This window comes from Aythya fuligula, chromosome 20, assembly GCF_009819795.1.
Source record: "Aythya fuligula isolate bAytFul2 chromosome 20, bAytFul2.pri, whole genome shotgun sequence".
Classification (NCBI taxonomy): Eukaryota; Metazoa; Chordata; class Aves; order Anseriformes; family Anatidae; genus Aythya; species Aythya fuligula.
In genome coordinates, this window is record NC_045578.1 from 4,863,297 (window position 1) to 4,888,794 (window position 25,498).

At 49.9% G+C, this 25,498-nt stretch overlaps 1 protein-coding gene across 1 annotated transcript in view; it reads left to right on the forward strand.

The window, feature by feature from the left end:
* The window catches only part of CUX1 (cut like homeobox 1), a 268,484-nt gene extending 242,986 nt beyond the window's left edge, over positions 1 to 25,498 (forward strand). The window contains exons 15-23 of the mRNA XM_032200836.1: positions 16,034 to 16,170; positions 16,554 to 16,620; positions 17,335 to 17,447; positions 18,149 to 18,265; positions 19,998 to 20,081; positions 20,205 to 20,261; positions 22,191 to 22,271; positions 23,466 to 23,530; positions 23,797 to 25,498. Coding sequence (XP_032056727.1) covers positions 16,034 to 16,170; positions 16,554 to 16,620; positions 17,335 to 17,447; positions 18,149 to 18,265; positions 19,998 to 20,081; positions 20,205 to 20,261; positions 22,191 to 22,271; positions 23,466 to 23,530; positions 23,797 to 23,857 — 782 coding nt within the window. The 3' untranslated portion in view covers positions 23,858 to 25,498. The remainder of the gene's footprint in view (positions 1 to 16,033; positions 16,171 to 16,553; positions 16,621 to 17,334; positions 17,448 to 18,148; positions 18,266 to 19,997; positions 20,082 to 20,204; positions 20,262 to 22,190; positions 22,272 to 23,465; positions 23,531 to 23,796) is intronic.

Sequence of the window (25,498 nt, forward strand, 5' to 3'; positions counted from 1 at the left end):
GCAGGAGAAGAAATGCCAGAGAGTAGCACTGGGGCTTTTTATGTTCTTCGGTCACTGCGCAGAAAGGTGAGCAGTGTTACAGAGGCACAGGGGACCCGGGGCTTGTCCCATGGCATGGTCATTTTGCAGAGCATGGAGCCTGGTCACTGATGACATTTCTTCTCCTGATGGATAAAAGCACAGATAGTTTTCAGAAAAGCTGTAATGCCAGAGTCTGTTTTGTTCTGATTTGTTTCTTGAGGTTCTTTAAAAATAATTTTATCTTTCTATGTCGAGTTCTGTGCTCTTCTAAAGCTGTGGATGAAGGGCCCAGGCTGTTTTAACACAAATACCTTTATATTGCAGCAAAAATTGTCGTTTTTCTTTCTGGATGGTTAGAAAAGGCAAAAGGTGTAATACTTGTTTAGGTAAAAGTAAGGGAAGAGTATTCCTTGGCAGAGGGGTCATCCAGTGTGACTGTCAATGCACTTCCATTTTTGAGGATACAAACTTCAGACGACAGGATTGCACATTACAATTGGCAGAAATGGTTCTAATTGCAGTTGCTGTTGATGCCGTAAAATTTGACCATTTTATTTATTCATCTGTAAAATGTCTCTAAATAGAGCCACGCTGTAAAGGAACCTTTATCAGTGCACTCTGTCTCTATCCTGAATTAGTGAATACTCAGTAAAAAACTCTTTGCTGTAATAAGAAAGATCAGTCATATACTTAAAGAGAAAAAAAATATATTTACATGTGCCTTTCTCATTAGGTGAAAGATCCTCACATTAGTTTTATCAAACTTGTTCAAATAGGAATGGTGTAGAGAAGGAGGTTAATGAATGCGACAATTCTATGCAATATTCTCTATCCAATTACTTAAAAGTTGCTGGTTTTCAGTCCTTTAATGGGAGTAATAGTAAGCTATAGAGGTGCATCATTCTGGTGGTAACTCAAATTAGAAAGGTGATACATTTACCTAAATTAGGGTTGAGGCAGATCTGACAAAGTAATGTATTGAAATAATGGAAAATGGTAACAGTGATTGCAGTCCCCACTAGCACAGTTGCAGTCAGAAGTCTGTCATTTTCCATCTTAAAATTACAAATTCCAAGTATTCTGAAAATTTATAGGAAATAAAAATGTTTCTGGCAAAAACAGGGCTGGTTAGAAACAGGAGAAAATATTATTTTGACCATGTATAAATTATGAGAATAGATGAAAAAAATCCCTTGGTTTTGGACACATCCTTGCACTTAAATCCAAATCAGTTTATTTAAACTGAAATGTTGCAGTAATCTGGACTAGTGCCTTTAGCAAGGTTGCAAAGAGATCGGAAATCTTACTTAGCCATTTGTTGCAAGCTGAAAGAAAAGCAGTTTGTTGCATGCAGATGGAGGGCACTATTTTTGCTTCATTTGTGTCTTTTTAACACGTGAGTTTCTTAAACTCTCTCTTCTTACTTCTTGACTCCGTGTACATATCCTAGAGTATTTTCTGTCCTAGAGCCACCCTGTGTGGCTGAGTCCTGTCCTGTGAGTGTTTCTTGAAGACTATCAGAAACACAGGAGAAGAAAAGTTGGTTCTTACGTGGGAGGGAGGGTGATTTCACATTCACTAAAACCAAATCATGTCTTTCCCGGGAGTGAGTTGGGTTTTGACCCTGCTGAGACAATTTGCTCATATCCTCTTACTCCTAAACGTGACTCACACAGACAAAACAGCTGTAAAGCAGTATTCAGTTCACATATGCATTGGCCTGCTGCATTCCCCTTGCACTTTCTGTTGCCCCACTACTTGAACATCAACATTTTCTTCCTTTGTGTTGCATATACAATCAACTTACTAAAAAGAAAAAAAGAGAGAATTTAAAAATTCTGTACAAAAAAAATATATATTTTTTTTTCCAGCGGTTTAAAATCTTGCTGGATGGTTTTAAATTGCAAGGAGAATCACTGGCTTGGAAAGCACAAGATCTAAGTTTCTTTTCTGGCTTAACCTTCTCAGTTTGAGAAGTGACCTAGTGGTCCCTGTCTCCTTCACGTATGCGTTTGAGCTCTGAAATGTAGAAATATTATTTCACAGATAAGTTCTTTCCTCCCCATCCCTTTTGTGGGATGTATTGACTATGCCATATGTAAAATATAGTTAATAATGAACTTTAAAGCAAGACAAGCCCTTTATGCTATGCCTAGGGACTAATCCTACATGACCAGGTCATGTACCCTACCCCGTTAATATGCAAGTTTCTGTGCTCTGAAGGTGAAATTTATCCTTTTGGAGAAGGTTAGCATTAGGCCTGTGCACTTAAGTTTTCAAAAAAAGCCTTAAAATAGGTGTGTGAGTGGTGCCATCTCTCTCCTCAGGGATGATTTTCCCCCCAGTCCAGTGGTACTGTGGCATATGGGATGCAAGTTATTAGTTGTAAGGTCATTTCCCAGCTGAACAAAGTCATTCATTGAAGTTTTATTAGTGAGAACCTCTGGTACAGCCAAGGACCGAGGGCACCCACTTTCCCCACAACCTCTGTGTCAAACCCCAAACCTTGGCTGTCCAGGGAAGTGTGCATTTCTACAACTAGTTTATGAATGAGAAAAAAATGGTCTGGTGCCCAGGGTTGGTTTTTCATTACTAGTCACAAACATGTTGAGACACAAAAGTGCTTTAAAAAGAAATGTCCCCTTTTAAAAAATTAATGAGATTATTGTATTTTCCTTGTCCAGCTATTCTACAAAACGCAATTTCTGCCATTGTTCAGGCTTGCTTTATTTGTTTGATACTAGTAGAAGGGTTTTGCCACAGTTCTGTTGATTTTTATGACCAAAATCGTTGGTTTCACATTATTGTTTCTGGTTGTCTGTTGAAACAGGCACGTGCCAAGAATGACTGAATTTCTGACCATTGCAAAATAATATAGGAAACAGTACAGCAAAAGTAGATGGCTAAAGTCCCCACGATATCACGTCTTTGACTTTCTGTTTGATTCTTAGAGACACTTGTACGACGTAGTACAATCTTTATCCAAAGATCCATGGAAGTGGAGAGTCAGGCCAGGAGTTCCCTGCTGCTTCGGTGACACACCTGCTTGTGGCATAGTTACTGTGTAATTCTGTGGTAATGTTCATAACAGCACCATCTCTCTGTTGGTAACAGGAATCATGGCATTAAGTCGTGTTACATCTTCTGTCGATGCGGGTAATGAATATGCATTTTTAGGAGTTGTTAAGTGTGTGTATGTACACGATTCCAGTACGGGAAGCCCCCTGTATGTATAGTGTTTACATGCTTGGTCTCAGTGGGGCAGTAGAATTGGCTACAGCCAGAATCATGAAATCATTTGGGGCATAGGTGAGTGGAGGCTTAAAACTACTCTGTATTTTAATGCATAGCATGCTGTTTTCCCATTTGTCAGATAAGTTCCATGTTGTAAATGCAGGATTATCCATCTGAGAGGTCGGATTTCTTGAGATATGCGGGTTCAGCTAACCTGGGGAGGGAGAAGATCACGTTCAGAATACATAAAAATAATTCCGAGGGTCTGAGATGTGCAAAAGCCAGGTAATTTGAAATTAAGGGTCAAACTTTGTCTGTAACATCCCATAACAGTTGGTGTGAGGGTTTTGCTTTGATGTGGCCTAGGAGAAGTTAATACGCTAGATAGCTGCACAAGTAAATCATACTCTGCTATATTTAGGTACAGTGGGAAGATGAAGAATAAAGAATTTTGCCATGTATTTAAACAATTGCAAAAACCACTGATCAGTAAATGTAGCCAAGTAACAAATATAAGCAAGTGGTTTGTTCTTGCTTTCCCTGAGCAATATTCAAGTATTCTTGGGAATGAGATTGAAATTCTCTACTTCACAGTTCCTCTTGGAAGGCAAGTGCTGTGTTTTCAAGAGAAGAACTAAAACTTGGCATTTGACTTGCTCTGAAGTACAATCCTATCTCCAAGTAACTAAAAAAAAAAAATGTTTTCTACAATCAGTCCTTCAGTCAGACTTCTCTGGCTTTTGTTAGTTTACATTAGACCCTTAGTACTATTTTGATGTATTATTTATGTGAGTAAATTATTACTAGCTTTAAAAGTGTTTCCAAAGTACCTAGTTACCTCTGGATGCTGGTACAGGCTCTGCTGCGAGTGCTTGAGCATCTGGCTCCTAAAGGAGGCGTGTGGGGAGTAAGCAAGGTCACCTCTGTGTCGTACTTTTCTTTTTCCTTGAGCAGGGCTTCCATTTCCTTTCACCTCCTCAGGAGGTGGGGATCGTGGAAAGGTCTTTTGTGGGGGAAAGAGGTTAGTTTAGTTTGAAATGGTTTTATTTTAATTCAACAGGCATGTCATCAAAATCCTGTACGTTACTGCATTGCCCATTAAGTTTTTAGTTCTCGCTACTTTCCTAAAATGTAGTCTTTAACAAACTTTCTATACTTGGAAAGCTATGTGCCTTATTTTCTAATCTCTTCGTGGAGAATAATCTAAAGCACAGTGATCTAGATCGCAGCATTCACAGCTTTTCACTTGGGTGGGGGGAAAGCAAGCGCCAACCGAGGAGCACTTGCGCGGCCCAGCGTTAGTTGCCCCCTTGCTACTGAGCACTTCAAACACTGTGCGTTAAGTCTTTGTGCAATAGAAACTCTCACTCTGCATCTGGAGGCCCCGTCCGCTGAGCACAGGCGAGTGCAAGCACTGGTTTTGTGAATTTGGGTTCCTGACGAACAGCCCTGCCTGGCTTGGCTCCAGCAGCACGGAGGGCGCAGGCTTCGAAAGCCCAGCACTGCCCCGCGGCGTTAACGCTCCCAAGACCCGTGCCGTGCCCGCAGGTCTGTCCGCCTTCAGGAACCGCTGGTGGGCTCCAGCCCTTGCTAACTGCTACATGTCCTTCGTGCCATCGGGAATCCGTGCCGTCTGTCTTGTCTTCAGGGCTGGCTGTGGGGGCCGAGGCGCTGTAGGGTCAGTCCAGTCGCGTTGGGTCTGGCGAAGCTCGGGCTTCCTCCCACCTGCATCCTCAGCCCTCAGCAGCACTGCTGTGTCACGCTCCAAGCTTGCTCTCTCTACAGCATCATAAGGTGAAATACGCAAAGGCGGTTTGTAATTAGGAAAACAATCTAACATTTCCTATTTATGAGATTAGTTTTAACAGTTTCTTTTTTTTTTTTTTTTTTGAGGTTTGTTTTTATTTGATACAAACACAACAGGAGTATACATATCCTGTGAGCAGACATTGGAGAAAGTTGGATGGAGTGGGGTGCTGTCGGCTCGTATCCATATCATTGTGCCCCTGTTGTGTTTCCTAGAGCAATCATTTTTAAAAGAAAAAAAAAAAAAGTATTTTATCTAAATGCCTAATAAATAATATTATTTAAATAGTTTTAAAATAATTTAGGACTGAGAATAAGAAGCCTCAGTTGTGAGAGAAGAGACTTAAAATATACAGAGAGAGAAAATACCCTTAGCCTCCTAGAGCCTCTACTGAGAATTTCATGAAGATGCAGTGCCCCTTTGTCAAAGTACATTGTGATTTACTCGCGTGTTAATTTAAAATGAGAGACTGGTTTCCTGTGATGTTCATCTTTGTTGGCATATGTTTGAATTTCTGAATTCAAGGCTGATTTTCTTCTCATTCAAAGTTGGTCAAGATTTAAAACAAAAAAATTAAAAAAAAAAAAATCAAAAAAAAAGAGGAAAAAAAAAAGAAAAAAAAAACACCTGGTGCAGCAGCAGCAACTTTTCCTGGTGTGAACTCTGGAAATGCACGTTGTAAATTGATCTTTGTCACGGAGGAGTTGTTTAAGTTTTCTTGCGGTGTGGAAACACGTTCAGACAGGCTGTCCCTGGCTAGGTAACACGTCACGAGCGAGCGAGAGAAAAGCTGCAGAAGCAAAAATGAAAACCATTGCGCTAGAAATTCCCCCTGCTTGCGGCAGGGGAGCGCGTGTCTGCACGGGGGACGGGGCAGAGGGCCACCGGTCAGCACCGAGCCGGCCGGCCCCGCGGTGAGACCTTACGGTGGGCAAAGGGGGAAGGTGCTGAGCTAGTTGCAGGGCACATCACCACTTCTGTGGATTTGGAAGCAAATTTGCACTTTGCCTTTCGAGGGTGTCCCACTAAAAACCATCAGATGCATTTCCCACGCGAGTTTTTTTTTTTCCTTTGACGTAGTCTGAAAGAAAAGAGAAAACAAACAAAAAAAAAAAAGCCCTATGGTAACGATTGGATAACCTCAGCAAAGAAAAAGCTTGTTCCTGTCAGAATACTCTATGCATTTCTGTGTTGCAAAGCGTTTTCTGCCGTTCCTTTCACAAAAGCGGGCACTGTGCGCCCCACTCGCTGGAAATGCTCCGCGAATGTCAAATGTACGAATACGAATTTGGACGTTAATTCCAAAGCAGATGGAGGCTGGCTGGGGTGGGGGGGATGTTTCTTTTTTTTTTTTTTTTTAATTGTTTCCCTCATGTCCCTTTTCATTTTTTATTAAAAAAATTAACTCTTTGCATTTGTGCAATAACTACTTGCCATGATAATGGGCAGACCTTTGAAATGCCCCGACTACTAACACAGCACAAGATGAACTCAAACAGAAAGTGGTGTACTTTTTCCTGAGAACTTTTTTTTTTAAATAATAAGCTCAGTTTTTACCCCAGTGTATTGTGGTGTCTTACATTTTTAGCAGTATTTTATATTTTTTCTGTAACGCACTAAGTCTTAGATGTTTTTAGAGCTTGTTTGTTATATTCACAATCACAGATTAAAAAAAAAAGATCCTCACAAAGACCCAATTGACCAAAAAAAGTGTCATTTTTTTGTACAAGTAGCTTTGAGAAGCCCACATTGTGTTGCTGTGACTCATCTTTTGTAACATTTTATTTCTTGGTATTTGTTTAAACATAAAAAGTAAGAGTTTATATGGCTGGCAGTAGCGGGGAAGCGCTCCCTCCGTCAGCAGAATGGCATTGTTTCTTCTGTCTTTGTTTGGTTAGCCATATAATGTTTGTTCTCAGCACTGTACAACGGTCCCTATATGATATGGAGAAGCAATATCACTGTATGAAACTCACACGATGTATTATTATTATTATTATTCACTAGCACCCTAGGTGTGATAATTGAAGTAAATATCTTTTATACAAACACAATTACGCGTGGGCTGTCTTTATTAAGGTGAGACCTGAGTCCAAGCAGCAAACATTTACATTGGCGTTCTGACTCTGTCAGTGATGTCCAGGGGAATGAAGGGGCTGGATTTGGTGGGGATTTGTGTTTACCGTGGGGACAAAAATGTACATCTCATGTATCAGTTTCTGAGGGGAGAAGGGAGATGTTTTCAATACTTTCTTTAAGTGTTGGATTTCCAAACCGTATCCTTTTTCAGTGAAATTCAAGTGTTGTCGGTGAGAGGTGCACACCCAGCTTCATGGACAGAAAAGATGTGTTTTGAGTCTGAGACTGCAAGGGGGATTGTGCTGAGCACCAGACCAATATTATTAGCTAATTAAAAAACAGACAAAAAACAGATTAAAGAAATTGAGGTCAGAAGCGCTTGACATTCAAAAATGAAAATGGATACTTGGCTCACTCTTTATTTTTACAGATACTTTATCTAAAGATGAATTCATCTTCTAGTGCCTTGTAAGATGTTGTTCCTTTAAATACACTGAGTAGTTAAAGAGAATTTAAAATTTGGCGTTGGTAAGGAATTGATATGTTAACCCATCAGTTGAATTATATTTAAAAAAACAGTAGAATAAACCTCTAGCTTGAGTACTTTGGTTTTCAGGTAGAGTGTGTGTGTGTGCGTGCCTGTGTACTGCTCTTTTACCGGGCCTGCTGTGTCTGCTTTTTGAATTGTGTTTTTTGAATTGGAATTTATTTTGAGGGAACTAAGTTTACTTTGTCTCTTCCTTAACTGCATTAGGTATGCACATTTCCTATGTATTTTTCGCAACAGGCTGTAAGCACATTTGCTGTGTCCTAGGCTGTTTCCTACGGAGTAGGACATGCTCAGTGTTGCGGGAGGAGTTTTGGAAGCCCAAGTTGGAAATCTGCTATAGTGCTATCCTAAATGTCGAGCTAGTTATCCTGGAGATCGGGGAGCTGGGATGGGCTTTCCCCTCATGCTCCCTTCCCTCCAGGTATCGCAGGAACCCAGCCAGCTGGTTTCACTCTCAGCCCTGTGGTGCTGCATTAGGTGCTTGCTTTTGCTCTCCCTCTTTGCCATCTTGAGCTTTGATAAATCCTGCAGGAGTGGGTCACTTTAAAATGGATCGAAAGTACTGTATAATGCCTTCATTTCTTTGTGAACATGTGCTTTCTGTTTTTGAAATGTCTGACCGGTTGTTCCACAGGTTGTAAAGGTTCTGGGCTTAACACTTTTTTTTTTTTTTTCCTACTTCTTAATGACCAGTCACACTGTTGATTGCTATAAATGGCATTGTCTTGTAGTCTTGTATAATTTTATCCTGATCACTTGAAGCTTAATGCTGAACACCTACACTTTTAAAGTGTTATTACTCAAGTTGGTTAATATGCATATTTATAAGTCACACTTTTCTTTAGGTATGGCGGTATTGGCACTGACGTACTAAAACCACGTTATCATCAAAAGATGCCTTATACTTGTGAAAGCACAGACCCGGTAGTGAAGAAGGTGGAGGGGGTTTGGTGTAGCTCAGAATCATGCACCCAGTATAAAACCAGACTGAGGTCCTCAGCCTGAATCTTCAGAAGTTTATTTCTGGAAACTCAGAGGGCAACCAAAACCACAGGGTCAGGAGCAGATACCTAGGCTATTCCATGGAGGTAGCTGGATTTTATGCAACAGCCTCATTTTGTAGCCCCTCAGAAGGATGTTGAAAATCCCTTTTCAGAAGGAGAAGCATGTGGTGCACGATCCCACAGGCACTTCGCATCAGCGCTGCGGCATGCCTGGGTGTCACTAATGTTTCTGTTAGTCAATAGCTGCTTCTGAAGTTAACTGCTGTAGCAAGGGTGAGGTTTTACACTGGAAGTACTATGAGCATTGCTGAGTTAATGGGAGAAAGTCTCTTTTGTAATATCCTTAGGTATGGGGCTAAGTTAGCACCAGGTGAGCAGATGGGGGCCACAGGTACTGCCCATGGGCCTGCTGCTGCCCTGCAGCCAGCAAGAGGTGGTCTGGCTTTCTGTGGTGAGGGCCATGCAAACTGCTGGTGTGGTGCTCTTGGGGCCCACTCTTCCATTTTGAGCCGCTATCATTTTCTCCTAAGTGTTTCTGTTTTAATGGAAGTGCTGAAGAAATTGTGTACTTGCCAACAGAGGGCTTCAGAAAACATGATTTGATTATAGTAAAGCATTTTATTTTCTTTTTGCTCCAAGCTATGGGAAACTGATAAGAAAATTCAAACTGTTTTCTTGAACTCTTCCTAGTTACCCATGTAATTATCTTAGTACCCTTGGAAATAAGCCGCTCCTCTATGAAATCTCTCTCCTTACAGGGTGAATTTATTAAGTGGCACTGTGTTTCTTTTCTGGGGGCTGTTTATTTTGGAGTGGCTGGGCCAGGAGGAAGGGAAGGAGAAATCCCTCAACCCTTCCCTTCCCGGCAGGCCCTCAAAATTCCAGAGACGTGGTAAAAGGAAAGGGGGGAAAGGAGGGGAGGGAGCAGAAATCGCGCCTGCACCTCCTCCCCCAGCAGCTGGCAGGGAAAGGCCAGGAGCTGGCAAACAGCTCCTTAATGACAGCCCAGGGGCGTCGAAATGATCCATCCCTCAAAGTGTGGGGCCCCTTGATTTTTCAGGAGCCATTGTTTCCACAAGCCTTTAGGTTTGTGCCCCTCCGTGTGCTGTGGCTGGCCAAGTCTGGCTAGGCCGCGGAGCGGTGTAGAGGAGGCCGCCATGTTATGCGGTGTTCCCTCTGCAAATCCAGCCTTGGGTCATGAGGTGCTATGAGGAATGCCCTCATCTCCCTCCCCTTGTTTTGCCCCAAGGTCACCTTCACAGTTGTGTCTGAGGGCACTGGTGAAGTCTGCAAGGGAGTCTCCTCCATTGTGAGCACAGCAGTTAGGGTGAAGGGCCTTTTCCCTGTGCTCCTGACCCTTTGTCACCAGGGCAGAACAGGTCTCAGACTTTGTCCTCAGGCTGTGAGGTGTGATCTGCTTCCTACTGTCCCTATTTTTATTGTTTTTTTGACAGTACATGGAAGTAAAAATAAGGTTTGCTCTTCTTGCCTTGGCTAGTGCCAGTCCTGGCTCTTGCCATCCAGGTCTGCGCACCTTCTGTGAGCAGCCCCAGAGAACATCGCTGAAGGTTCTTGATGTCTTCTCCTGCAGCCTCTGCCTTTGCAGAGCAATCATTGCACTTCATCCCTGGAGCTTTCCCAGGGCTAGTAACAGTGGCTAAAGATTAGGTAGATGGTGCCTTGGAGTTTCCTGTGGCTTTTAGAGTTGTCATCATCCCTTTCTTTTTGCCATCTTCTTTCTTTTTTGTCCCTTTTGAGAAAATGTGCAAATCTTGCGGCAGGTACAGAAGTAATAAACGAGAACAGCCTGATTGCTTCTGGTAAGCAAAACTGCAGGCCAAGATGATTCCCAGACTAACATGATCTGGGCATGCTGGCTACTACAGGTGCTCTCAGAGCTGACTGAACTTTCTTCCCTCTGGAGATTTCTAGAAAGGTTGCTTCAAAATGTCCCAAAAGACCAATCCCTGTGTGACTTCTCTAGTGTTGGTGGGCTTTCTGGAGCACTTGACTTGCATCTCCACTATCTTTATTCACTCTTAGGAGATTCTTGGAAGAATATACACCCTTTGGGTGATGGTGATATTCCTTCTTTGCCTTATGAGGTGAGGTGGACCCCAGAAACAGTTCAGCTGGGCTTCTCTGCTCCAACCTGCTTATTAGCATGTACTTCCGAGCAGATTTGCACCACGGAGGACCCACTAGATTTGAGAGGCAGGGCTCTGATGCCTTGAAGTAAAGAAATGTTAAATCATTCCCTGCCTTCTTATCCTGTTTCTCAGCCTGCTGACAGCTCACAGCAACAGCAGCTTCAAGGAAGGGACTTTGCATAAAGTTAAGACCGAATTAATGGTCCCCATGCAGCTGTGGACCATGCAGAAATGCTGTCCCACACTACAGAAGGGCCAAGAAGGAACTGGAACTGTTGAGATGTATGACATGAAAAGGCCTTTAACAAGACTCTGTTGTGGGAAGGATTTTGGCTCTGATCTTTTGTTCCTTAGAACACAGAAAATCATCCAGGACAGGATCTGCAGCATATGGACACTGCCCTCTCATCCCTTCAACTACAAAATGCAGAGTCAAGTCATCTCCCTGTGATTCACCTGGAAGGGGAGCAGGACTTTGGGCAATAATAGTACTGTCTTTTTCAGACTTCCTTAAAAGCCAAATGCCAAGTATTTTAAAAGCCTGAAATTGTGCCTTAATTTATGTATAAACCTGGGAGCTCTGGCATCAGGTAGAAGTGGAGCTGAGACTTTGTTGGCTTGGAAATTTTCATGGGAGACAAATGCCAAAAAGCCTTAGCATCTGCATGGTGAAGAACGACCATTTCAACTTCTGAGTAACTGTCCTCAGCAACCCGGTCATTAACCAGAGCGGCCCAACGCGGGGAAAGGCTGAGAGAGCTGGAAAAATCAAAGGACCCAGCTCCTGCTGCTTTTTTTGGATCTTGCACCTCGTCCTGGCGCGCTCAGGCACCAGTGTTTGTGTTGAGTGAGTCTCCAGCTTTGAGCCTGGGTTTCTCAGCCTTAAAGTCAAGGCAGTCCAAGACTTGGTTATCTTACCGTCATCTTCCTTCCAGTCAATAAAATAGGCTTAAAACCTTTGAAGTACTGGATTTCAATGCACTACAGTTGACTTCTGAGAGGGTAGATTTCAAAGAAAGCTTCAAGCATGCCACATCATTTCTCTTCTTGTTTTCTTATATTTTTACAGTTATGTAAATCCGGGGAGGCCAGACAGTAACGGAGGCAGATTAAAAAGTTACCATGAGGCAAATGAGGGTGTGAACGTGCAGAGCATCAGCTAATTTGCAATAACTGCCCATGTGTGTGCTCCTACCCTGCAGATCCCTTCAGCAATATCACTTACCTCTCATTTCCTTCGGGCTAAGAGGATTCACATGAGTAGTTACTGCAGTCTCTTGGATGTGTAGCAAGTTACAGCCTATCTCACCCCAAGGTGATTTATTCATCTGTCTGTATCCTCAGTAATCAAGCCACCATCTTATGGAAAGATTGCCTCTCATTTATTTATGTCTGGCCTTATAACTTCAAACTAAGTTGCTAGTATGTCTTAATTCTCTCCATCTGTGAAAACAGATGCTGTTTATTTTGGATGATTTGCCAAGGGAGTCCAATTGCTGGGGCTTGTTACAGGAGTCAAAGTTGCTGTTGCTCCGTGGCAGCGCTGGGCTCGCTGGCTTCGAGCGCTCCCGAAGAGCCCCTGCATCTGCCGGGCCCAGAGCTGCTCGCAGCGAGCCGCAGAGCCTGGTGCCTCGGGACTTTTCCTCGACACTCGCTACAAGGATTTTTTCTTGCAGCTCCTGGAGGCATGCGAGATTGGCCATGTTATCCAAAATGGAAGCGTGAGGGGCATCTAAATCTTTTAGTCTCAACTTAGGACCGTTTGTTTTCTCTCTGCTTGAGACGCCACATGGCCTGTCTGCACAGACACTTTGCGTCTTTCCAGAAGCACGCGTCTCGTGGCAGTGTCATCTGTGGCTGAACCCTTCAGGAGGCTGAACCTACAGGAGATTGCACCCAACAGATAACATCCTCAGAGCATATGGACTCAGCCAAGGCTCTTTTTAATCCCTCATTCAGTTTTGGTCAGGATATGATGCATTTCAAGAGCCTTACCAATATTATTCTTGCTTCCAGACAACCAATCTTTTTGCAAAGGGCATGGTTTGTTGCAGAGGGCCCAATCACTCCTTCCCCACTGAGGTTAGGTATTTCATCAGGCCAGATGCTGAGTGATGCAGAAAAAGTTTGAAGAAATCAGAAGTCTCCCTTCACCCATCCTGGGGGAGCAGGAAGATCTGAAGATCCAGCAGCTGAGAGATGAAGAGGGGAAGGCAACCAGAGTAGTCAGGCAGAAAGGGGACCTGGGCTTTCCCATCCTTGCATCAGATGTCTTCATGATTTTATTCTAGTGTCTGCTTACTGTAAGCTCTGGTCGGTACCTCTGTTCTGTGCTACTTCATAAGTTTATTCAGCAACAGGGACCCTTGCAGCTTCTCCAGGTCAGTCATGCAGGCTGTGTGGGAGGAGGCCTGTGGCTGATGGTTTGCTGAGAGGTGCTTCTCTTCTTGCCCAGGATTCCTAGGAAGGTCCTGCAGGTGTATCTGCAGGGCTGTGGTGTTCAGGTGGTAGCCCAAGTTCAGCAGTAGGTAGCCAGAGGTTCATGGATTTACTCAACCCTCGTGTTTGTGTCAGCAGAACTGCTGGGAGCGTGGTTACAGAGACACCATGAAACTTTAACGACCGATGTGTTACTGGCCAGCCAGGCCAGATAAAAGCTCAGGACTTCTGGATCAACGTCACGGAGGTTTTGGATTAGGAAAACCATGTCCCAGAAGGTTCCGGTTCACCCAGCCAACTGCTGATACCATCGCTAGTGCCCCATGCAAAACCTGGTCCTGTTCCCATGTGCTCAGCCACCTTGCCACAGACCCCAGGAATGTGTAAGAAGGGTTTCAGCACTACTCCTGCCTCGGGTACTTGCTTTCTGGGTATCGGGTGGAGCTGGCAAGGAACAACCAGACCTCCCAGTGCGGCACCAGGCAGGGCTGGTGACTTCGGCCCACACCGGGCCATCCAGTTGCTGCATGTCAATGCTTTTACTCGTAAAGCCATATCAGGGCGAGGCCTGGCATGTTGGAGATGGCTTCTCTCTTGCCTGAAAAGTCAGGGACGATTAATTTTGAGGATAAAGATACCGGGTTTAAAATGCCGGTTACCTCAGGGCTTCACCTTCTTTGTTTTATTATCTTCTGCAGCACCACTCCGTCCTCCACAGCGTTTGAGGTATTTGCACATCTGAAGGGTCAGAGGCAGGAGGCGACAAAGGCAGATTCTCTTTGCTCAGCCTTGAAGCCTGGCATGACCTGGGGAATGCCTGCTGCTGCTGGAGGGGAGTGCTGCTGGCCTCTGACCTTCCGAGCAGAGAAAGTTGTGATTAAAAAAGCTGCAAAGAAAGATACCGGGGCAGGGGGGTCAGAGGAGGCTCCATGCACTTCTGCATTAGACGTGGTTCCTATCTTGTTTTCACGGCCCATTTGTGGAATAGTGGCCAAAGCGTTGGAAGTGAACCCCAGGGGAGGAAGGATGCATCTTTTCTTTACGAGTGGGAGACGAGTTCCTGTGCTGACCTTTTGCACTCCTGAGCAAACTGCGGAACTCGCTCCATGCAACCCAAAGCAAAAAGATCATTTCAGAGAGAAACCAGGGAGCTGGGCACCACGGCTGGATCTTGCAGAGGGGTCTGGGGCAGAGTCCTGGCCCCGCTCGGGCACGGTGCACCCACAGCACCATCGGCCCCATGCGTGCCAACTGGGGCAGCCTTTCACAGCGCTGGGCCCCACGGCCCAGGTTTGGCTAGGGAGAGCTTCCCAATTACATTTTAATGCAATTTTAAGAGAGAGTCAATTAAATAATTAACCGTAGGGAAGAGGTTTTCTTCTTTCCAAATCTTGTTAATGCAAATATTTTGCATCAGGCCACCCATGCTTCGGGAGCGCGGAGCCGTCCCCATTCCTTGCGGAACACTGACCTCCGCTGGGGCGGCTCGGATAGTGCAGCTGCCGGGGGCTGAGCAGGGCTTTTACCTGGGCCTGCAAAAAGCAAACATGCAGGGGGAAAATGAGGAAAAAAAAATAGAATCGTGCATTGTATCTGAGGCATGGGACCGCTCCCTTTCTCTGCAGACAGGCTCGGTCCCTTATGGATAACGTAAGAATTGCTTTTTGGAGAAAAAGGAGGGAAAATTTGCACTGGCAGAGCTTGTGCTTTGCAGGAAAGCAGCGTTTGCTTGGGCGTGATTTCATCCTGAGCCCAAATCCACCAGCGTCTGCAGGACCCCGACCACAGCCAGATTTGGGGCTGGCAGGACCCGTGGTGCCGGCACGGAGCCACACGCCTCGCGCCTTCCCTCTCAAGTCTTGGGCATTTGCAGGCAGCTCCCCAGGCACAGCCCTGCCCTCACCCCCCAGCACGGCGCTGCCTTCGCTGCCTGGCTGCTGATAAAGGAGGGGTTTTGCCTCCCAGCTGCCTGGAATCCAGGCTGATAATTACAGCGGGAATTATCAGGGAGGGACTGGCACGGCTGGGACCTGAGCTTTCACCCACCTGGAAATCCAGGCACTGAGGGACGTATCCTGCGTCCCTGCGGTGGGGAGGCTGCCGGTGGAAAATGCAGGGGTTGGGCTGGGGCTGGTCAGGTTCCTGCTGTGGGACAGGGACCCTGCTTGCTGATGTTCTGTGTTTTGGGATGCATTTGTGACCAGAGCAAGGTGCCTGCCCTGGGAGCCGGTCCTTTTCCTCTTGCTGCAGCTCCCTTCTGGCCCAGCCACATCTCTGTGCTGCTTCACATCTGGGCTGGGGCTACACGAGGGGAGCCAGAGTTCTTTGGGTCACTCCTGGAGCATCCCACCCAGTGCCTGTTGGGGTTTAGGCATGGGTTTTTCTTGGGGGAGCAACTGGAAGGATGTTCCTCCATGGAAAATCAGATGGGCAGGGACGTGGGAGCCACGCGGCCTTCATCTGTGCCATGGGGCAGGGTTGATTCCCCCTGAGCCCAGCCCCAGAGACACCCCCTGTCCCCATCACACTGAGGCAGGCTGGGCGAGTCCCCTTTGGAGCACACCAGGGATCACTGCTGTGCTCTTGACACCCCTAGAAAGAGGGACAGAGCCCTGGAGAAATCGGGGTCGCTGCCCGCAGGCTGGCTTTGGTGCCCCCGTTGGGGCTCTCTGCCCCTTTCTGGAGTCCCCTTGGTGCAGCGCGTGGTGTTGGGCCACCCCTGGGTGACAGCCCCGGTTCTGTTTTGCAGTGCGCTGTGCGGAGCTGCAGATCCAGCTGACGGAGGCTGCGGCCACGCTGTCTGGCCAGAAGGAGCTCGTCGCCAAGCTGGAGCACGACCTCAGCACCATCCAGGCCCTCTCCGCCGTGCACCGCCCGGACGCAGAGGTAACCTCGGCTCCATCAGCCCCCAGGGATGGCTCGAGGTGGCCCCGGGGGTTGACCATTGCTGGTGACAGCCCCACAGCAGGCATGGGGGTTGTTCCAGCTCCTCCTCTTTTTTCTTCTTCTTCTCTTGTTCCCCTTTTCTTTCTTTTTATGTTCTCATTGTGCCCATGTGCAGGACAGTGCTGGCATGGGAGGGGGTGGCACTGGGGAACCACCCAGTCCTTCTCCTCCCTGGGGACAGGATGGGTTTGAGGGTTGAGCATCGCCTCTCTGCACTGTCTTGGGCTTGACCCTTGCTGAGCACCCATCTGGCAGTGATGCTTCCCCCAGGGCTGTGGGTGCTGGGTGGGAAACACTGAATCCTCTCTGCTTGCACCACCCAGGGCGCAGCTGTCCCCAGCCTGGAGAAGATACCAGAGCCCATCAAGGAGGCCACCGCGCTGTTTTACGGTGAGAGGCAGGCACAAAACTGCTCAGGGTGCCAGGGAACCATCCCAGAGGGGTGGGCAGGGTGGCTGTCACCTCCTGGGGATGGCAACATGAGGATGCTCAAGGTGAGAGCAGACACAGCCTTCAGCAGGGGTGCTGATGGGTTTTCCACGTTCAGCACAGTTTGCTGGTCCCCTTGAGACAGGGCAGCAGGCGCATGCCGAGATGTTGAACCTGGGCTGAAGCACGCACCCCGTGCTTTGGATTTTGCTCTTTCCCCACCAAACTCCTTCTGGAGCCAGCGAGCTAAATATTTCCTTTACATCAGCTGCTGCAGCTGAGGTCTGCAGGATAAAATGAATCAAATAAATAACAACAGTTGGCTCTTCTGGGAGAAAACCCCACTTCCTTTCCCTCTTTTTTTTTTTTTTTTTTTTTGTTTTGTTTTGTTTTTAAACATTTTGCAAACCCACGATAAACAGCATCACGTCAGCAGCCCCACCAAGCCAAACAACCTGCAGCCACCCCCCCCTGCGCTGTGAATAGCTGCGGGGTCACAGCCCTGGGGGACACAGCTCTCGGTGCCCGCTGGGGCCTCCTGCTGCTGGGAAGGCAGGCGGGGAGGGAGGGGGCGATGGGCACGGCCCCCCCATGGGGCACCCACAAACTAGGGCACGGCAAGCTGGTGGTGGACGTGGCGAGCGAGTCGTGTCTGAAGCTGAGCGCTGTCCGCAGGTCACCCGCCGGTGCCCGGCACCCCGTTCCCCGAGGGCCAGGTGGACTCGCTCCTCTCCATCATCTCCAGCCAGCGGGAGCGCTTCCGAGCCAGGAACCAGGAGCTGGAGGGGGTACGTGGCGAGGGGACGGTGGCACCCGCACGCTGGGGCTGGCTGCTTCAGTGGCCTGCAGGGGGGTTATTATCAGCACAACACCGGCAGCACCACTGCAAGCAAGAGAACAATAAACTCTGGTGTCAGCAGGACCAAAGCCTCCCCTCCTGCCTATCAGTGTTGCTCCTCTTGAAGGGCAGGTCCCAATCCCTCATTGGCCATCCTGCACGGTGCTGGGGGTGCTGTCCAAAAGGCAGGTAGGGAGGTTTGGGGCAGAACTTCACCCAGCTGAAGCACGGCTCTAAATAACCAGCTGGCAGGCTGGCTCTGTACCGCCTGGTGCCCACCTTGGCTGCCCCAGCCCTTCTTCGGGGGGCCCCATTTGGCAGCAGCTGGGGCCATTTTAATTAAGGAGCAATTTTAATTGAAAGCTGAGGGATTTGAATTACTGGGAGGTGAGAGCCTCCCAAGGATTGGCCTGTGCCAACCTCAGCTATCCTGGGTTTTGGAGATTCAGTGAGCTGCCCACGTTTGCACAGTGAGGTGACACTGCTCTGGCATGACCGTGGTCCTTCCTGGGGCTGTGCTGAGCTCTCATCTCAGCTTTGTGGCTCTGCATCCCCCATGGGGATGGGGAACTGGTGGGGCTGTGGGCGTTGGGCTGGATCCAGGTGGGTACCTGACCTCGCTGCTAACCTCCCCCTTGCTCCCCGCTGCAGGAGAACCGCATGATGCAGCACACGGTGCAGGCGCTGCAGAGCGAGCTGGACAACCTGCGAGCCGACAACATCAAACTCTACGAGAAGATCAAGTTCCTCCAGAGCTACCCCGGCCGGGTGAGTGGCTGTCCGTCCGTCTGTCCTGTTTCTGTCCTGCGGGTGGCTTCGCACAGACAGACAGACCCCAAGCACGGATTGTTCCCTGCAGTGCACGAGAGCAGGGGGAAGGTGCACGTTACCTGCATGCCCCTCACGTTGGGAAGCTGGGGACAACTGGGGCGAAGAAGGATGCAGAGATACACTTAGAGGAGCAGGCTCCTAGCCCACCTGCTGGGCCAGCAGTGTTGAACCATTCCGAAGGGTGTCAGATTCTCATATTTCCTCCCCAAAACAGCCCCTACAATGCCTATGCTGCTCACTGCCCGCAGCACGATGCTCCGGCGGGCACGCTGTGGATGCTGCTGCCCGACCAGGCAGCAAGCAGTTAAATCGGGCTCTCCTGCAAGAAATCCCCGTAGTCGGAGGCTGAGAAATCGTTCCTCCTGCAGTGCAGTGAGTCACTGCCCACCGCTGGTGTGCGGGAGGTTGGCTCAGGCCATTCATCTGCCTCTGCAAGCTTTCGGTGGTGCAGCTGAGCCCGGAGACCTCGGGGCTGAGCGCGGCGCTTCGCCGTGTGCCAGGCGGGGAATAGCTGCAAGCATCGGCTGCGTGCCTGTGCCAGGGGCTGCTCCAGCGGGGTTTTAGCCCGAATTTCTTGCAGCCAGCAGCGAGCTGCTCTGCTTCTGCCCTTCTGGGCAGCCAGGGCTGTCCCTGAAAGAGCAGGAACCAGCCCCAAACCCTCCCACTTGCTCCAGGGAGGCCAGGAGGAGATGGGAGCGGGGCCAGGCTTTGCTGCTCACGCCGCACCCCCTGCGGAAATGCTGCCACCCCGACAGCTGCTGCAGAGCCCGCTTTATTGATGGACATTTTAACAGCGTTTGGGGATGGGAGACTCCCACAGCCGTGCAGGGCCTTATTTGGATCTCGTGCTTATGCCTGAGTGAGGCTGGCCCCTCTGACATTTTTGCCAGTGTCTCCCGCGGAAGATCATCCCCGTGTTTATCTGGTGCCACAAGGCAACCCCTGGATGCCATTCGCCTGAGCTAAAGAGCACAAGCCTCCCGCGCGTCGCGTTGCATAATTCACGACCTAATCAGGCATGTGACAAGTTAAAAATAATCATCAAAGATCATTCAATAAGGCCAGGAGCTAGTGACTTCATAGCCCCTAAATCGGGATCCCAGCTCATCGGGGTATCGCGTTGCGGCACGTAAGGGCACATTTGCTAAAGGTCTGCTGGCAGCGGGGTTTGCCCGCCTTGAACCCGAGCCACTGGTGGCCGTGCAGGATGAGGGGCAGGACGGGGGCACCCACGGGAAGCCCTCCTGGCCTGGTGTTGTGGGGGGGCTGCAGTGGGGGAGCCTCCGTCCTGCGGGGTTAAAACTGAGCGTGTCTGAGCCCAGCCCCATCTTTCGCTTCTGTTGAGGGGGTTCCTTTATTTTTCTTGCTCCTTGCCCTGCTAATAGTAGCTGTGGGGTTAGCAGTGATTTCCTCCTCATAAAGCACAGTCCACCTCTTACCTGATCTGGCAGGAATTTGGGTGTGATGTGCAATAACACATTGGTCCTGCTGCATCCATCAGGGTCGTTTCCTCCAAACGAGGCTGGGGAGGGCAGTGCAAGTGCCTGGGGGGCCGGGGGGGGGGATATGGGGGCTCCAGCCCTTTCTGCCTGTCCTTACATCGCTTACACAGGGATAGGGATGTGCAGCTGTACCAGCTGAGTGTCTCACCGTGCCTTCACTCCTGCAGGGCAGCAGCAGGGACGACACCGAGCTGCGCTACTCCTCGCAGTACGAAGAGCGCCTGGACCCCTTCTCCTCCTTCAGCAGGAAGGTACGGGTGGCCCCCAGCACCCTCCCTCTGCACCAGCCTCCAGCACCAAACCTTCCCTGGTTCTCATCCCCCAAATCAGCCCTTTGGGCCCCAAACCCAGCTTCTTGTTCTTTGTGCTTGCAGGAGCGCCAGCGCAAGTACCTGAGCCTCAGCCCCTGGGATAAAGCCACGCTGAGCATGGTGAGTGCGCTGCGGGGTGGGGGCAAACCCTTCCCTGCCCCCGGACAGGGGTGCAGAGCCGGCTGGGGTCACGCTGCAGTCCCCAGAATTTGATATCTCTGTGAGGGAGCACCGGCCAGCAGCAGCTTCTCTATTTTCCCTCTGCTGAAATGGGGATTTTCTGGTTGTTTTTCTTAAAATGCTGCCTCCTCCCAGAGCCTTGGTGCAGCTCGCGGTGGTTATGGGGTGCTGACCCCATGCTGCCTCCTCGCTGGCAGAGGAAGGTGCACGCTGCATCCTCCCTCGTGGCAGCAGCAGGAGGCTGTTGAAGCAGAGAGGAGGGGCGAGACATCATTTTCCACGCTCGCCCTTCCCTTTCCCCTGTTCCTCCCCAGGGACCTGCTGAGATTGGGTGACCTGGCCCCAATGTCACAGCCCACTGCGGTGTCACGGCCGGGGGCTCAGGGACAGCTCGTGTCCCCCAGGGTCACCGTGAGTCTCTGTCAGCCACCCACGTGCATTCCCACGCCTCTGGAGCATTTTGCTGCTTCCCCAAACCTCTGCTTGAAATTACTGAAAAGGAGTCTGCAGCTGACCCCAACTAACATCATGCCTTGTCCTCTACATCACGTCTGAGTACCTGCAGCCCCATGGTCGCCCCCAGGAACCTCCAGAGATGGGTGCAAAAACCTCTTCCCGTGCCCTGAGCCTTCCTGCTCTCCTTTCTGACAAAAAACATCAGGGAAAACACTGGGGCACTGCCGGTGTCTGCAGCAGCAAAGGCTCCTCATGGCAGGGCTTGGCTGCCATCTCGTAGGATGGAGTGCTGCTTTCAGAGTTAAAACGGGACGTGGGCATCGAGGCAATCTGATTTATGCTTGGCTTTGTGACATTCAGGGTCGGGTGTGGGATGTTAACCCCAGATATCTGGCGCAACAGAGGTTAACTCGGGAGTGCTGGTCTGCAACAGCCACGGAATACAGAAATATCTCGTAATAAAGGCAAAGTTGTCATTTGCATAAAAACTAAGCAAATGCCAGCATGAATATGGATTGGGTGGCGTGCCAGCACCACGGAGAATTAATGAAAGGCATTTACAAAAAAACTGACTTACGGGAGTTACTCCTTGGGAATATTTAAGAACATAATCTTGTTTGTTACAGCAGCCTCCGCCGTGGCTGTGAATAGAAAAGACGATTTCAGCATGGGGTTGGTTTGGTGGGAGATCTGTGGGTTTTAATGCCAGCCTCGGAAATCCCACGTGGTGTTTGGGGGAATTTGCTTATGTCCATAATGAATCCCTTGCTTTTGCAGCAAGAGTAAGAAGCGGCGGTGTAGGCAGGCAGGAGCTGTGCGTCACGAGCTGCTTTCCGAGGCTGTGGGTGCTCCTGGGTTTGGCTCTTTTTGATGGGATGGACACGCAGGTGTTCCCCTTGGGATGCGGTGTCGTGGCAGTGCCACCAGCTCCAGCCACGAGGCTCCATCCACGCTCAGGCACGCAGCTCCCCTAAAATCAGTAGTCTGGGGGAGCCCAGCAGCCTCGGGAGCTTTACGTGTTCTGGGGTGCTCGGACATCACGCACCCAGAGCTCAGCACCGGGCTGTGAAAGGTTTTAATGCAGCCCTCGGAAATACCTGTGGAACGTGTGCCCAGGTGGCTGGCGAAGGGATGCTGCAGCTCACGACTTCCACCAGCTCATGAATTAAAGATGTGTGAGACTTAATTACTGCCGGGGCTCCTCTGCGGCGCGTGCGGAGCTGCAGGCAGGGCTGTGCAGGGCAGAGCCAGGCAGAAAGCTCAGAACGAGCCCTCGGGAGCGTTTTTGGCAGGGGCAGCCCGGCAGGGTGCTCCACGGTTCACAGCCTTGAATTCCCCTCCATTTCGGGCGAATCGCCCTGGGCGTTGAGTCCCCTGATCCGTGCTGAAATGGGATTTCTGCTCTCGCTGCAGGGGCGGCTCATCCTGTCCAACAAGACAGCTCGCACCATCGCCTTCTTCTACACGCTGCTCCTGCACTGCCTCGTCTTCCTGGTAAGCATAAGAGGTTTTAGGAGTAAAACACGGCCACGTGGAGCAGGCCTCGTGTTTCCAGGCCCTATGCAATGCCACCTTGCTGGGTGCAACCCTGGGTGCCCGGACACCTCTGCGGGCACTGAGCTCTGCATTTCCCCCTTGCCCTTTGGCTCTGCTTCTCTCCAGTTTTTGAATTTCCCCCCCTGTACGTCAGAGTCAGAAGCAGAGGTTTGGGTTAGGAATAGGGGTGGCCGTGGAGAAGGCTCCCTCCTTACTATAGGGGCCGGATCCTGTGTCCACAGCTGCCTTCCCTGAGCCCTTTGCTTGTTCAGTGCGATGCTGGGGCTGCAGCCCGTGCTGCCAGGGCCATCATGTTCCTCACGATGCAAGCTTGCCTTGCACGGTTGCTGGGGGCTTAGTTAGCTTTTCAAGGAAAAAAAAAAGGTCTAAACATCAATAATTAAACAATGAAACAAGATGAAAGACAAGTCAGAACAATATTTCTATCCCAATCATCTCAGAATAAATCCAACCTCATGTTATTTTGGTGAGGAAAGGAGCAAAGAAAATAAAAAGTTAGGCGTCATTAAAGTTTAAAGCGCTAACCTAAAAAAAAAATAAATCATAAATATTGCATGGTTGGGATGATCCAGCTTCATCCAGACACGGAAGGGCCTGGAGCCCAAGCCCGGGACTGGGCAATCCTGCAGCCCTGCTGCTGCAGAAACGTCTCTGCGGCAAACCCAGGGAAGGCAAGAGGCTGTCACCCTTCCTAGCACTGCCTTTCGTGGTCTCAATCACAAGGGGAAAAGAAGCCAAACCGAGCCATGACCTCCCCCAAGCCAGTGCCCAAAGGATGGCTCCAAAGGCTTCACCATCCATGGGCAACCTTGGACATCTTGCTCCAAACTGCTGCGGCAGCGCTTCCCCAGCAAAAATAACGTGCTGCAAAACGTCAGCCCGGCCACAGGGAGGGTAACACCACAGCCACAGCTGGGGTAACGTGCGGGTAACAGGAGGGTGCAGAAATGCTTGTACCCGTCCTTCGCCGTGGGGCTCTGACTGATGCAGTGGGGACAGGGTGTCGCGGGATGTCATGTTGGGGATGGGATGTCGTGATGGGGACGGGATGTCGCGGGGTGTCACGGCAGTGACACGCCAGGCAGAGGCTGGCACGTGAGCCCACAGCTGACTGCGTTCCTTATTTTGCAGGTTCTCTACAAAACCGCCTGGAGCGAGAGCGTGGGCAGGGACTGCGCCGCGTTCTGCGCCAAGAAGTGGGTGTGAGCGGGGCCCGATCCTGCGCGGGGTCGGCAGCAGCTGCCCGGGCTGGGGGGGGGGGGGTTCACAGTGGGGTGTTTGAGCACCCTGCTGGAAGCGAGGGTGGGAAGTGGGGGTGGAAAAGCAGCTAAAAACTGGTGTAAAGGCAGAGATCAGGATCAGGCCCCTACCTTGACTTCCCCAGTGTCTGGAAGTGCCAATCGTCGCGGCTAGCGCCCTGAGGCGAAGCGCCCCACGTTAACCAGCTGCGCCCTCTCCCCAGGTACGCCGACCACGTGCACAAGTTCCACGAGAACGGGGACGCGGGCGACATGTGGCAGTGAGGCCGGGCTCAGCCCCGCCGCTCCTCCAGCGGCAGGATCCGGCCCCTCGCGCCTGCTTTGCTGCAGCTTCGCTTTCTGCCTCGTCGGATGGAGGCAATGCTTCACCCCCTGCCCTGACTCGGAAATCAGCAGCCTCGCTGCGGGAGAGCCGTCTGCAGGACACGGCCCCGATGTCTCCCAGCGCTCAGTCGTCACCGAGCGACGTGGGAAAAGCGAGATAAAAGCTCCTCTCTTCGGCTGCAGTAGCTCATTCAATCTTGTTTCAAGTGCGGCGCGACATGGGGCGGACTAAATTTAGCCAGAAAATGGGGGGGGGGGGGGGGGGGAGATGTTGTACGACTCTTAAGCTTGCATTTCAATGTGTTCTGCTATTTGAGAATTCCCATTTTGCTCCCGTTTATTGAATTATCCGAAAGCAATCGGTCCTGCTGGGCTTTGGCAGAGCGAGCAGATAACGGCGCTCGGCCGAGCCGCTCGGCGCGGTGCCTTCTCCCCGTGGCTCGGTGCTGAGCTGGGTCCGCAGCATTTCTCAGGACCCTTTCAGATGAGTGCCACCACCACAGTGCTGAGCTCCAGCACACGGTCACGATGGAGCAGGGACCTCGGCCTGAAGGCAGCGTGGCTGCTGCAAAGTCACCCGGCATGAAGGGAGGTGCTGATTTTGGGGCTGAGCCCTGCAGGTGCTCGGGGCTCTCCGCTGCGCCCTCCCTGCCCTGCCTTGGGTATTTCGGGCAGTCCCCGCAGCTCCAGGCTCGGGGTCGGTCGGTCTGTTCAACCTCTGACCCCTTAGGAGGCTGAATGAGCCAGTCGGACCTATTGCTGGTGGTGGGCTTGATGAACGGGGGGCTGCTGGTGGGAGATTTAGGTTGATTTGGGGGAAAATTGATGGGAGGAGAGGCTGTGGTTTGGGGAGCAGGTTCTGGTGCCCCTTGTGCCCGCCCAGCTGCCCGGTACTGGAAGAGACCAACGTTAGCATGGCCTGCAATTAAAATTCTCCTCCTAAGATGGGAGAATCTTGTGGCTTCCAATTAATGTTTCATTGCCGATTCAGATCTGTTCTGCTGGGAAGCTGGGACCTCACACTGCACGCGCAGGCAGCAGTCGGCTTCACATCTGCTACGGGCAGCAGAGGTTTATTTATAGTAGCCATGGCCCGCGGGAAAAAATGCAAAATACTCATAAATGGAAGCGGAGAACAAACACAGAGGGACCAACCCACGCCTGTCCCACTGGGCACGGGACAAAACAACCCACAGCATCTTGGGGTCTTTAGGATGGATGTGCGAAGGATGGAGCTGGGGCTGTGGGATGCTCAGCTCCGACAGCATGCGCCCAAGGGCCAGGGAGATTTAGGGCTGCTTCTCCTACCTCTCCATAAACTAATCGACTTTAGATGTGTGGTAGATGATAGTTTGCTCTCTGACATGGGTAGCTCAGAAACGTGATCCGGGGAAGGGTGGGATGCTTGCTGAGGCTTTGCCGGGAAGGCTAAATTTGCTTTTTTTAGAAGCTATATATGGTGTCTTGGAATTGCAAAACTTCTGCAGCTATTCACACTTGTACTCTTCATAAATGATTTCAAATAGATGTTGAGTTCTGCGGGATGAGTGATGGAATAAACTTAGATCCGCGTTGACTGGA